The 14,316-nt window shown below is 48.1% G+C and overlaps 1 protein-coding gene across 1 annotated transcript in view; it reads left to right on the top strand.

Moving 5' to 3' along the window:
* ADAM33 (ADAM metallopeptidase domain 33) overlaps window positions 1–14,316 on the top strand; it is a 66,179-nt gene that overhangs the window by 8,231 nt on the left and 43,632 nt on the right. The window contains exons 2-3 of the mRNA XM_089662199.1: window positions 6,003–6,076; window positions 12,535–12,611. Coding sequence (XP_089518325.1) covers window positions 6,003–6,076; window positions 12,535–12,611 — 151 coding nt within the window. The remainder of the gene's footprint in view (window positions 1–6,002; window positions 6,077–12,534; window positions 12,612–14,316) is intronic.

Genomic DNA, 14,316 nt, shown 5'->3' with positions numbered 1-14,316 from the left:
AGCTTCAAGATTTAAGTGATCTGCTCATGGAACTGGAGCTTGCCAAGGGTGACCCTCGTCTGTCCGGGCTGTGCTACCTGGATACAGCTCATGGAGTGAACCCAATTGTCGTGAAGCTACCATACAGTCTGCAAGAAAAGTGGGCGGCATCAGTCTCAAGGTACAAAAGAGAGCATGACATCACCTTTCCCCCATTTATTCACTTCTGTAGGTTTATCGATGAACAGTCCCAGATGAGGAATGATCCCAGCCTCGACTTCCTGGAGCTCAACACTACAGCTTCAGCAACATCATCATCAAGGTATGAAAGCATCACGCATAAACACAGAGACTTCAAGAGCAGCGTGAGTGTTAGAAAGACTAACCTACCATCTCCTGCAGTACCCACGGGTAAACAGTACACTACCTCATCAGGAGATAAGACTTTCAATCGTGAATGTCCCATTCATAAAAAACCACACTCTCTGAACAAATGTAGAGGGTTTAGATCCAAAACCATACAGGAGCGCAAGAAAATCCTCACCGAGCTTGGGGTATGTTTCAGATGCTGCGCTTCATTGGAGCACATGGCTAAGGACTGTAAATCTGTCATCAAGTGTGAGGAGTGTCATAGCGAAAGACATCCCTCAGCTATGCACCCAATCCCACTCTCCAGAGATTCACCCACTGCCATCACCACCAGTCCTGCTCCAAGTCATGGCGGGGAGCCCCAAAATTACGCTAATGCAGCGACTGCTGTTTCCTGCTCATGCTTGGATGTATGTGGGGAGGGCCAGTGTGAGAAATGTTGTGCCCGAATATGCCTGATCAAGGTCTACCCAGAGGGACTACCAGAAAAGGCAGTAAAAATGTATGGCATCATTGATGACCAAAGTAACCGGTCCCTAGCAGGTCCTAAATTCTTTGAAGCCTTTGGAATAAAGGGACCATCCGAACCCTATACCTTAAACACCTGCTCGGGCCGCATAGAGACTAGCGGCAGAAGGGCACAAGGATTCATCGCTTCTCCTGTCAGTGGGGATACGGAAATACCCTTACCGACGCTGATCGAATGTGATCAAATACCCAACCATAGGGATGAGATTCCTACCCCAGAAGCTGCATTTCACCAACCTCACCTAAGGCACCTAGCCAACGTTATCCCACCTATGGACATCAACGCCGAGATTCTACTCCTGCTCGGCAGAGACAATCTAAGGGTACACAAGGTGCGTCAACAGTGTAATGGTCCTGACTATGCGCCATATGCCCAGAGACTGGACTTGGGATGGGTAATCATAGGAAATGTATGCTTAGATCAACCAAAAATCGACTCCTTCAAAACGTACGTGCGTGCAGATGGACGCACAACTTGCATTAAGCCGTGTCCTCATCACTATGAGGTGAAAGAGAAGTCTCCAGGCCTCGTACAACTACCTGACGTCATTACTCCCCTCTTTGCCGACAACTTGGGGAGATCAGTCTTTCATACAACCAAGGATGACGATAAGGTAGCCTTGTCAGTAGAGGACAGAGAATTTGTCAAGATAATGGACAGTGAGTTCTTTAAAGACGAAACCAATCACTGGGTTTCTCCATTACCCTTCCGAGCTAACAGGGTAAGACTCCCGAACAACCGGGAACAAGCTCTGTCTAGATTTAACTCTCTTCAGCGTACCATGAACAGCAAGCCTGAAATGAGAGAACACATTGTTGCCTTTATGGATAAAATATTCCGTAACAACCATGCAGAACCAGCTCCATCCTTGAGGAAGGACGACGAGTGCTGGTACTTGCCTTCATTTGGAGTATATCATCCACGAAAACCTAATCAAATTAGGGTTGTCTTTGATTCAAGCGCCAAACATCAAGGTGTATCTCTTAACGATATTCTCCTCACAGGTCCTAATCTGACTAATAACCTAGTCGGAGTGCTGATGAGATTCAGGAAAGAGCTTGTCGCCATCACTGCTGACATTGAACAGATGTTCCATTGTTTTGTAGTCCGAGAGGACCACCGGAATTTCCTCAGGTTCCTGTGGTACAAGGACAATGACACCAACGCAGAGATGATGGAGTATCGTATGAGGGTACATGTGTTTGGAAACAGCCCTTCACCAGCCGTAGCGACTTACGGGCTTCGGAGAACTGCAATAGAGGGGGAATCTGAGTATGGTACAGATGCCAAAGACTTTGTGGAAAAAGACTTCTACGTGGACGACGGGCTCAAATCGCTACCAACTGAAGAAGCGGCTATCGATCTGCTCAAAAGGACTCAAAATATGTTGTACCAAGCTAAACTTAGGCTACACAAAATTGCTTCAAACAGTCTAACCGTAATGAGAGCCTTCGAGCGAGGTGATCATGCACCTGGATTCAAAGACATTAACCTGGGACTGGACAGTCCACCTGTGCAGAGGAGCTTGGGCCTCAGATGGGATCTCTCGGCTGACTCCTTCGGTTTTCAAATAAGTTGTGCAGACAAGCCATTCACAAAACGTGGTGTCCTATCAGTGGTAAACAGCCTATTTGATCCGCTGGGATTTGTAGCGCCCATCGCCATACAAGGTAAATCCCTACTGAGACAGCTTTCTGAAACCATCAAGGACTGGGATACCCCACTTCCCTCCGATAAAGAGCAAAAATGGGAAGCCTGGAAGCAATCTTTGTGTGCTTTGGATGAGATCCACATCCCAAGATGCTATATTAAAACCTCACTTACTTCTAGCGTAAAGAAGGAACTCCACGTGTTCTCGGACGCCTCCACAGAGGCCATAACAGCGGTCGCCTATCTGAAGGTCACAGAACCCAACAAGCAAAATCACGTTGGATTCGTCTTTGGTAAGGCTAAGTTAGCCCCCAAGCCTGATCATACTATTCCCAGACTTGAACTCTGTGGGACTGTGTTAGCAGTGGAGATTGCAGACTTCATACAAGAAGAACTAGGTGTCAACATAGATGAAGTTCAGTATTACACGGACAGTAAGGTCGTATTAGGTTACATCTACAATCAGACAAGACGATTTTATGTTTACGTCAGTAACCGCATAGAGAGAATCAGGAGGTCCTCCAAACCTGAACAATGGTACTATGTACCATCCGAACTTAATCCAGCAGATCATGCCACTAGACCTATGTCTGTAGGTTCCTTTACTAACTCTACTTGGCTTACAGGTCCGGAGTTTCTGCTAAGACAGGCGGACGAATGTGTACAGGAAGTTTTCAGCATCCAGGATCCGGATAATGATCCAGAAATACGCGCTGAAGTCAGTGTATTGGTCACTGGAACAAAGCAAACCTCCAGCCTCGGTTGCCAGCGCTTTGAACGTTTCTCTAGTTGGATGAGACTCGTCAGGACTATCGCAAGGTTAGTGCACATTGCAAAATGTTATCACAATACTCACAAAGATAAGGATTGTCACGGTTGGCACGTCTGCCATAAACCCTTCTCTGCGGAGAACATCTCTCATAGTGAGTCCATCATAATACGTCACGTCCAACAAGAGGAATTCAATGTAGAATGGAAGTGTTTATACAACAAACAGCAGATTCCAATAAAAAGCCCTCTTGCCAACTTAAATCCAGTTATTGACAGTTTTGGCTTGCTCAGAGTTGGTGGTCGTTTGAATCAAGCCCACCTAAGAGTTGCAGATCAAAATCCTCTCATCATTCCCAGCAAACACCATATCACCGTCTTGCTGATCCGACACTACCACAAAAAGACTGAACACCAGGGCAGGCAAATCACTGAGGGCAAGTTACGGTCTGCTGGCCTTTGGATTATAGGTATGAAAAGACGTGTGGCCCAAGTATTGCATGACTGTGTTCACTGTCGCAAAGCTAGAGGAAAACAACTACACCAACAAATGGCTGATTTGCCTGTGGACAGACTATGTACAGAGCCGCCTTTCACCTACGTTGGCCTAGACGTCTTCGGGCCATGGATGGTGTCCGCACGCAGGACCCGTGGCGGTCACGCAAACAGTAAGCGTTGGGCTGTACTATTTACTTGCATGAGTGTGCGAGCCGTTCACTTAGAGGTCATAGAATCCATGGACACATCCAGCCTTATTAATGCCTTAAGACGGTTCTTCGCAATCAGAGGACCAGTGAAACAGTTGAGGTCTGACCGTGGAAGCAACTTCATTGGAGCCTGTAGAGAACTGAACATAGACACCAAATCCATTCAAGATCACTTGGCGGAAAAGGGTTGCACCTGGATTTTCAATCCTCCTCATAGTTCCCACATGGGGGGCTCCTGGGAGAGAATGATCGGAATCTCACGCAACATCTTGAATTCTATGTTGATGGATGTAAACTCTTCAAGACTCACACATGAGACTCTAGTCACCCTTCTCGCTGAAGTTTCAGCTATCATCAATTCTAGACCCCTCGTGCCAGTATCTATGGATCCTGAAACACCAGCTGTACTGACTCCAGCTATTCTACTTACCCAAAAAGCTGAGATTACACTAATGCCTAGTGGAGAATTTACTCATGCGAATATCTACCAAAAACACTGGAAACGTGTACAATACCTAGCTGATTACTTCTGGAACAGGTGGCGAAAGGAGTATCTCAATATTCTTCAAGGAAGAAGAAAGTGGCAACACCACAAACCAAACCTAAAAGAAGGTGACCTCGTGTTGATGAAGGAGCAACAAACCGTACGGACTGACTGGCCTATGGGACTAATTACAAAGGTTCTTCCTAGCAAGGATGGCAAGGTCCGTAAAGTGGAGTTGAAGATCTTCAGAAAGGGTGAGCTTAAAATGTTTGCAAGGCCAATTAACGAACTCATTTTGATACTACCCATCGAGAACATTCCTGCTGGGTGAACTCTACTGAACTTGAACTTTGTGGTTCTTCTCTATTCCAACTCGGAATCTACTATATTGTTATGTTTATTGCATTCTAACATGTTCTTTGTTACAGGTTGTTTTATATTTTATGGACATTCGTCATAGTGAAATCCCTTATGGAATTTCAGACGGGGAGTGTGCTGTTCCCCTCATATTTGTTATTTAACTGTGCATTGTATCACCAATTCTTATTTCACCATGTTTGTTTCTATGTCTTGATCTGTTGCTGCCATCTGCTGGCCAGAATTTGCATGCTGCATGCCTCTGTTATAGCTAGTAAGTGTTTTCTCTGCTGGGCGTGGTTTTAGGCAAGCCTTGGTCCTGGTCACTTCCTGCAGCCATTTTATCTGCTATATAGCTGTGTGACAGGACATTCAATACCCTGGGCTTGTGAAGGCATCAGTTTTTGACCAGCAGTTAGCCTCAGGACAGCATCAATACCTCTACTACCTTACAGTATTGTATCACTGTTTGTCGCTGTATTTTGGACCAAATAAACCCACGCTGATTTCATTCTCATGTATACGTTTGGATCCATCTAACCTGAGCATCTGCCGGTCCGGTCTGCTCCACTGCCTGGATACGAAGGTAGGAAGTTACACAGCTATTGTCAGTTATACCTTCATTCGCCTTCATGTGGGGACAGAACAGAGATCATGGGGCCCCTGTGTCCTCGCCCGCAATCAAACCACACCCAAAAAAATCTATGAAAGGTACCAGGGGCATCTCATGGGGCCCCCTACTGACCCCAGGCCCTCAGGCAGTGCCCGAGTTCCCAAATGGTCAGTCCGCCCCTGGTGTGAATAGAACCACGAGAGTCGATGGCACCACTGTGTTTGTCTGGGTGTAGAAAAGCCAGGGGCGGACTGACCATTTGGGAACTCGGGCACTGCCTGAGGGCCTGGGGTCAGTAGGGGGCCCCATGAGATGCCCCTGGTACCTTTTTATAGGCTTTTTTCTGTGTGCTTTGAGTGTGGGCGAGGACACAGGGGCCCCATGATCCCCTATTGCCCGAGGGCCCCATGAGTTGTCAGTCCGCCCCTGGGAAAAGCACACAATTTTGCGCACAAATGTGAACGTAGCCCATGTAAAATGTTACAATAAACTGAAATGAGACAGACTGTGTGCTGATTATTTCCTCTTTGTACCCATTTCCTGCAGCCATCCCCGGTACGTTGAATCGGGAAATATCAGACAACGGCGATGAGCGTCCTGGAGCGCCCAACACGCACAAGGTGATCATCTCATCAGAAAAATGGAGAGGAGCGAGTAGATGGACATGCGGATTTCTGGCTGAGAATGTAGCAATGTAGATCGTTCCTATTTAACCCCTTCATGCCTAAGGGTAAATCTTAACCCCTTCCAGTCCGGACACTTTCCCCCCCCCCTACCAGTCCGGACACTTTCCCCCCTTCCAGTCCGGACACTTTCCCCCCCCCCCTTCCAGTCCGGACACTTTCACCCCCTTCCAGTCCGGACACTTTCCCCCCTTCCAGTCCGGACACTTTCCCCCCCTTCCAGTCCGGACACTTTCACCCCCTTCCAGTCCGGACACTTTCACCCCCTTCCAGTCCGGACACTTTCACCCCCTTCCAGTCCGGACACTTTCCCCCCCTTCCAGTCCGGACACTTCCCCCCCCTTCCAGTCCGGACACTTTCCCCCCCTTCCAGTCCGGACACTTCCCCCCCCTTCCAGTCCGGACACTTTCACCCCCTTCCAGTCCGGACACTTTCACCCCCTTCCAGTCCGGACACTTTCACCCCCTTCCAGTCCGGACACTTTCACCCCCTTCCAGTCCGGACACTTTCCCCCCCTTCCAGTCCGGACACTTTCACCCCCTTCCAGTCCGGACACTTTCCTCCCCCTTCCAGTCCGGACACTTTCACCCCCTTCCAGTCCGGACACTTTCCCCCCCTTCCAGTCCGGACACTTCCCCCCCCTTCCAGTCCGGACACTTCCCCCCCCTTCCAGTCCGGACACTTTCACCCCCTTCCAGTCCGGACACTTTCACCCCCTTCCAGTCCGGACACTTTCACCCCCTTCCAGTCCGGACACTTTCACCCCCTTCCAGTCCGGACACTTTCCCCCCCTTCCAGTCCGGACACTTTCACCCCCTTCCAGTCCGGACACTTTCCTCCCCCTTCCAGTCCGGACACTTTCACCCCCTTCCAGTCCGGACACTTTCACCCCCTTCCAGTCAGGACACTTTCACCCCCTTCCAGTCAGGACACTTTCACCCCCTTCCAGTCCGGACACTTTCACCCCCTTCCAGTCCGGACACTTTCCCCCCCCCTTCCAGTCCGGACACTTCCCCCCCTTCCAGTCCAGAATATGCTGATAGCAGGAGAGAGCAGAGTGAGCGCAAATGTGAAATTATTGATTGGTAAGGGAGCTGCAAAAGCAGTGATCTCTAGCAGTCATATGTAATCTGTGTTCATTCAGTGATTGTCTCCTGAACAAGTCCCTGGGCTCAAACAGCACATTCACAGTCTCTAACCATCTCCTGTACTATGTCTGCAATCTCTGACCATCTCCTGTACTATGTCTGCAGTCTCTGACCATCTCCTGTAGCATGTCTGCAATCTCTGACCTTCTCCTGTAGTATGTCTGCAGTCTCTGACAATCTCCTGTAGTACATCTGCAGTCTCTGACCATCTCTTGTAATATGTCCGCAGTCTCTGGTCATCTCCTGTACTATGTCTGCAGTCTCTGTTCTTCTCCTGTAGTATTGTCTGCAGTCTCTGACCATCTCTTGTAATATGTCCGCAGTCTCTGGTCATCTCCTGTACTATGTCTGCAGTCTCTGGTCATCTCCTGTACTATGTCCGCAGTCTCTGGTCATCTCCTGTACTATGTCTGCAGTCTCTGGTCATCTCCTGTACTGTGTCCGCAGTCTCTGGTCATCTCCTGTACTGTGTCTGCAGTCTCTGGTCATCTCCTGTACTGTGTCCGCAGTCTCTGGTCATCTCCTATACTGTGTCCGCAGTCTCTGGTCATCTCCTGTACTGTGTCCGCAGTCTCTGGTCATCTCCTGTACTGTCTGCAGTCTCTGGTCATCTCCTGTACTATGTCTGCAGTCTCTGTTCTTCTCCTGTAGTATTGTCTGCAGTCTCTGACCATCTCTTGTAATATGTCAGCAGTCTCTGACCATCTCTTGTAATATGTCTGCAGTCTCTGACCATCTCCTGCACTGTCTGCAGTCTCTGGTCATCTCCTGTACTATGTCTGCAGTCTCTGACCATCTCTTGTAATATGTCCGCAGTCTGTGACCATCTCCTGTACTGTCTGCAGTCTCTGGTCATCTCCTGTACTATGTCTGCAGTCTCTGACCATCTCTTGTAATATGTCCGCAGTCTGTGACCATCTCCTGTACTGTCTGCAGTCTCTGGTCATCCCCTGTACTATGTCTGCAGTCTCTGGTCATCTCCTGTACTGTGTCCGCAGTCTTTGGTCATCTCCTGTACTGTGTCTGCAGTCTCTGGTCATCTCCTGTACTATGTCCGCAGTCTCTGGTCATCTCCTGTACTGTGTCCGCAGTCTCTGGTCATCTCCTGTACTGTGTCTGCAGTCTTTGGTCATCTCCTGTACTGTGTCCGCAGTCTCTGGTCATCTCCTGTACTGTGTCTGCAGTCTCTGGTCATCTCCTGTACTATGTCCGCAGTCTCTGGTCATCTCCTGTACTGTGTCTGCAGTCTTTGGTCATCTCCTGTACTATGTCCGCAGTCTCTGGTCATCTCCTGTACTGTGTCCGCAGTCTCTGGTCATCTCCTGTACTATGTCCGCAGTCTCTGGTCATCTCCTGTACTGTGTCCGCAGTCTCTGGTCATCTCCTGTACTGTGTCCGCAGTCTCTGGTCATCTCCTGTACTATGTCCGCAGTCTCTGGTCATCTCCTGTACTGTGTCCGCAGTCTCTGGTCATCTCCTGTACTATGTCCGCAGTCTCTGGTCATCTCCTGTACTATGTCTGCAGTCTCTGGTCATCTCCTGTACTGTGTCCGCAGTCTCTGGTCATCTCCTGTACTATGTCCGCAGCCTCTGGTCATCTCCTGTACTATGTCTGCAGTCTCTGGTCATCTCCTGTACTGTGTCCGCAGTCTCTGGTCATCTCCTGTACTGTGTCCGCAGTCTCTGGTCATCTCCTGTACTATGTCCGCAGTCTCTGGTCATCTCCTGTACTGTGTCTGCAGTCTCTGGTCATCTCCTGTACTGTCTGCAATCTCTGATCATCTCCTGTACTATGTCCGCAGTCTCTGGTCATCTCCTGTACTGTCTGCAGTCTCTGGTCATCTCCTGTACTGTGTCCGCAGTCTCTGGTCATCTCCTGTACTGTCCGCAGTCTCTGGTCATCTCCTGTACTGTCTGCAATCTCTGATCATCTCCTGTACTGTGTCCGCAGTCTCTGGTCATCTCCTGTACTGTCCGCAGTCTCTGGTCATCTCCTGTACTGTGTCCGCAGTCTTTGGTCATCTCCTGTACTGTCTGCAGTCTCTGGTCATCTCCTGTACTATGTCTGCAGTCTCTGTTCTTCTCCTGTAGTATTGTCTGCAGTCTCTGACCATCTCTTGTAATATGTCAGCAGTCTCTGACCATCTCTTGTAATATGTCTGCAGTCTCTGACCATCTCCTGCACTGTCTGCAGTCTCTGGTCATCTCCTGTACTATGTCTGCAGTCTCTGACCATCTCTTGTAATATGTCCGCAGTCTGTGACCATCTCCTGTACTGTCTGCAGTCTCTGGTCATCTCCTGTACTATGTCTGCAGTCTCTGACCATCTCTTGTAATATGTCCGCAGTCTGTGACCATCTCCTGTACTGTCTGCAGTCTTTGGTCATCTCCTGTACTATGTCCGCAGTCTCTGGTCATCTCCTGTACTATGTCTGCAGTCTCTGGTCATCTCCTGTACTATATCCGCAGTCTCTGGTCATCTCCTGTACTGTGTCTGCAGTCTTTGGTCATCTCCTGTACTATGTCCGCAGTCTCTGGTCATCTCCTGTACTACAGTTGTGGCCAAAATTATTCAACCCCCACTGAAATTGAGTGTTTTGGCCAGTTTGACATTGCTTTTGATCATTCAGTCATCTTGCTTACATTTACATTAAAGAGGCACTTGTAGGTCAGACAAATATAACATAACAGTTATAATGAAATAACCACAAATGTCTTTTCTGTGCTCACAGCATTATCAGTTTTATTCAACCCCCAAGTGACATTCAATCTTAGTACTTAGTACAGCATCCTTTTACAGTTATAACAGCTTTTAAACGTGAAGCATAGCTTGACACAAGTGTCTTGCAGCGATCTACGGGTATCTTCGCCCATTCTTCATGGGCAAAGGCCTCCAGTTCAGTCACATTCTTAGGCTTGCGCACTGCAACTGCTTTCTTTAAGTCCCACCAGAGGTTCTCAATCGGATTTAAGTCTGGTGACTGCGATGGCCACTCCAAAATGTTCCAGCCTTTCCTCTGCAACCATGCTCTAGTGGACTTGGAGGTATGCTTGGGATCATTGTCCTGTTGAAAGGTCCAACGTCTCCCAAGCCTCAGGTGTGTGACGGACTGCATCACGTTTCCATCCAATATCTCCTGGTACTGAAGAGAATTCATGGTACCTTGCACACGCTGAAGCTTCCCTGTACCTGCAGAAGCAAAACAGCCCCAAAGCATGATTGACCCTCCACCATGCTTCACAGTAGGCAAGGTGTTCTTTTCATCATAGGCCTTGTTCTTCCTCCTCCAAACATAGCGTTGATCCATGGGCCCAAACAGTTCTAATTTTGTTTCATCAGTCCACAGAACACTATCCCACAACTTTTGTGGTTTGTCCACATGGCTTTTGGCATACTGCAGTCGACTCTTCTTATTCTTTGGAGACAGCAAGGGGGTACGCCTGGGAGTTCTGGCACGGAGGCCTTCATTACGCAGTGTGCGTCTTATTGTCTGGGCTGAAACTTCTGTACCCACATCTGACAAATCTTTTCTCAGTTCCTCAGCAGTCACACGGGGACTTCTCTCCACTCTACGCTTCAGGTAGCGCACAGCAGTCGAAGTCAGCATCTTCTTTCTGCCACGACCAGGTAGCGTTTCAACAGTGCCCTTTGCCTTGAATTTGCGAATGATGCTTCCTAAGGTGTCTCTTGGTATGTTTAACATCTTTGCAATCTTCTTATAGCCATTGCCCTTCCTGTGAAGAGAAATCACCTCTTCTCTTGTCTTCCTGGACCATTCTCTTGCCTTCACCATGTTTGTAACCACACCAGTAAATGTCTAGAAGGAGCTGAGTATCACAGTCATTTTAAAGCTGCCTAATTGGTGCTTATTATGCTTGATTGCTGCTCGGTGACATCCACAGGTGTTTTCAATACCTGATGGAAAGCACCTGTATGAACCTCTGTTCTTCAGAGTGGTAGTCTTTAAGGGGTTGAATAATTGTGGCAATGAAGAAACCACATAAGAACCATTTACTACTGTATTACATAAACAATTGATGTCATTTTAGTTGCATTTGGGTAGTTACAACGTCCTTGTAGGATTTGATTCTGAATACAATTCCAAATGTACACTATAGTCCCTAAACCCCTTTACAGCATTGGGGGTTGAATAATTTTGGCCACAACTGTATGTCTGCAGTCTCTGGTCATCTCCTGTATTGTGTCCGCAGTCTCTGGTCATCTCCTGTACTATGTCCGCAGTCTCTGGTCATCTCCTGTACTGTGTCCGCAGTCTCTGGTCATCTCCTGTACTGTGTCCGCAGTCTCTGGTCATCTCCTGTACTATGTCCGCAGTCTCTGGTCATCTCCTGTACTGTGTCCGCAGTCTCTGGTCATCTCCTGTACTGTGTCCGCAGTCTCTGGTCATCTCCTGTACTATGTCCGCAGTCTCTGGTCATCTCCTGTACTGTGTCCGCAGTCTCTGGTCATCTCCTGTACTGTGTCCGCAGTCTCTGGTCATCTCCTGTACTGTGTCCGCAGTCTCTGGTCATCTCCTGTACTGTGTCCGCAGTCTCTGGTCATCTCCTGTACTGTCTGCAGTCTCTGGTCATCCCCTGTACTATGTCCGCAGTCTCTGGTCATCTCCTGTACTGTGTCCGCAGTCTCTGGTCTCCTCCTGTACTGTGTCCGCAGTCTCTGGTCATCTCCTGTACTGTGTCCGCAGTCTCTGGTCATCCCCTGTACTGTGTCTGCAGTCTCTGGTCATCTCCTGTACTGTGTCTGCAGTCTCTGGTCATCTCCTGTACTGTGTCTGCAGTCTCTGGTCATCTCCTGTACTGTGTCTGCAGTCTCTGGTCATCTCCTGTACTGTGTCCGCAGTCTCTGGTCATCTCCTGTACTGTGTCCGCAGTCTCTGGTCATCTCCTGTACTATGTCCGCAGTCTCTGGTCATCTCCTGTACTGTGTCTGCAGTCTCTGGTCATCTCCTGTACTGTCTGCAATCTCTGATCATCTCCTGTACTATGTCTGCAGTCTCTGATCATCTCCTGTACTGTCTGCAGTCTCTGGTCATCTCCTGTACTGTGTCCGCAGTCTCTGGTCATCTCCTGTACTGTCTGCAATCTCTGATCATCTCCTGTACTGTGTCCGCAGTCTCTGGTCATCTCCTGTACTGTCCGCAGTCTCTGGTCATCTCCTGTACTGTCTGCAGTCTCTGACCATCTCTTGATTAAACTCAGCATTAATAGAACCTCCCGTTTTCCAGGTGCTGTATGAGAACCAGGCTGAGTATATGGTCCAGATCCACGGCAAAGATCACATCCTGAAACTGAGCAAGGCCCGGTAAGTACTGTGTGTGTCTGTATATTCATCCACCCTGTGGAGGAGCCTTTGGGGTAGGTCATCCTGGACCCTCCATCAGCCTATAAATGGACGAAGAAGCAGCACAGTGATGAGCTCATTTCTCTGTCACTCTGATCTCTCCTCCTATCAGCGTGCTTCTTGTCAGCACATGGATTGATTGGTTCCTTGTGCTGCTTTTTCCTCTCCACTGTACAGAGACTCGAGGCTTACACCAGGTTACATTCAGGTACTTCCACTGATTGTATCTCAAGCATACATGTCATGATTATGAATGATTATAGAGCTGCGTTTATTTGTGATATTTATATCTGCCTGAAATTCACCTTTAGGGTCGGTTCACACTCCATGGACGCACCTGGACTGCATTCTATGGTGTGAACCGGCCTCAGGGTCACTTCACACTCCATGCGTTTCAGGTGTTTTTTTTCTGTGTCCAAAACGCACACAAAGTCGGTGATATAGTTGTCAGTGTCATAGTTCACATCAGTGCTGGCCGTTCCGGTGCGTTCCAGTTGCAGAAAAAGAGGCAGAAAAGGCTGCATTATTCCTGCACAGAACTGTGCTGGAGTACAGTAAAACGCATAAAGAAAGCACAAAAAACGCACCGGAACGCACATATCCCTTTTTAAATAGAAGAAAAACAGAGGGGGAAACATTAACCGGAACACATGAAAAACACACTGGAACGCATCAAAAAGGCATAAAAAATGCACCGGAATGCACCAAAAATGCTCATGCGGAAAAACGCATCCGGGATGCACCTGGACTACATTCTATGGTGTGAACCGGCCCTTAGGGCCACTTCACATGCGTTTCAGTTGCTTTTTTTCTGCTTCCAAAACGCACAGAAAGTAGGTGATATGGTTGTCAATGTCATAGTTCACATCAGCGCTGGCAGTTCCAGTGCGTTCCGGGTGCAGAACAGGATGCATTTTTCTTGCAAAGAACTCTACTGGAATCTAGTAAAAGGCATCAAAACGCACCGGAATGCACCAAAAAGCACCACAAATGCACTGGAACGCACGTGTTAATTTCCCCCCTCTCTTTTTGCATTTTTCCTGCAAAGAACTGTACTGGAATGCAGTAAAATGCATCAAAACGCACCAGCATGTATGAAACATGCATTGGAACGCACATGTTCATGTTTCCCCCTCTCTTTTTGAATCTCTCTTGCAAAGAACTGGAATTCACTAAAACGCACCAGAATGCACCAACAATGCACTGGAACGCACATGTTCATTTTCCCCCTCTCTTTTTGCAATTTTCCTGCAATGAACTGTACTGGAACACAGTAAAACGCACCAGAATGTACCAAAAATGCACTGGAACGCACATGTTCATTTTTCCCTCTCTTTTTGCATTTTTCCTGCAAAGAACTGTACTGGAATGCAGTAAAACGCATCAAAACGCACCAGAATGCATGAAAAATGCACTGGAACGCACATGTTCGTTTCCCCCCCTCTCTTTTTGCATTTTTCTTGCAAAGAACTGTACTGGAATGCAGTAAAATGCATCAAAACGCATTTCTAACAGCAGCCCTGCTTGCAGTTCCAGTGCATTCCAGTTGCAGAAAAAAAAGTAGAACAGGCTGCATTTTTACTGCAAAGAACTGTACTGGAACGCAGTAAAATGCATCAAAACGCACCAGATGCACCAAAAATTCACTGGAACGCACATGTTCATG

Source organism: Staurois parvus, unplaced genomic scaffold (assembly GCF_062004578.1).
Source record: "Staurois parvus isolate SC_StPar_1 unplaced genomic scaffold, SC_StPar_1.0 ptg001437l, whole genome shotgun sequence".
Taxonomy (NCBI): domain Eukaryota; kingdom Metazoa; phylum Chordata; class Amphibia; order Anura; family Ranidae; genus Staurois; species Staurois parvus.
This window is presented reverse-complemented; position numbering and strand designations above follow the sequence as displayed.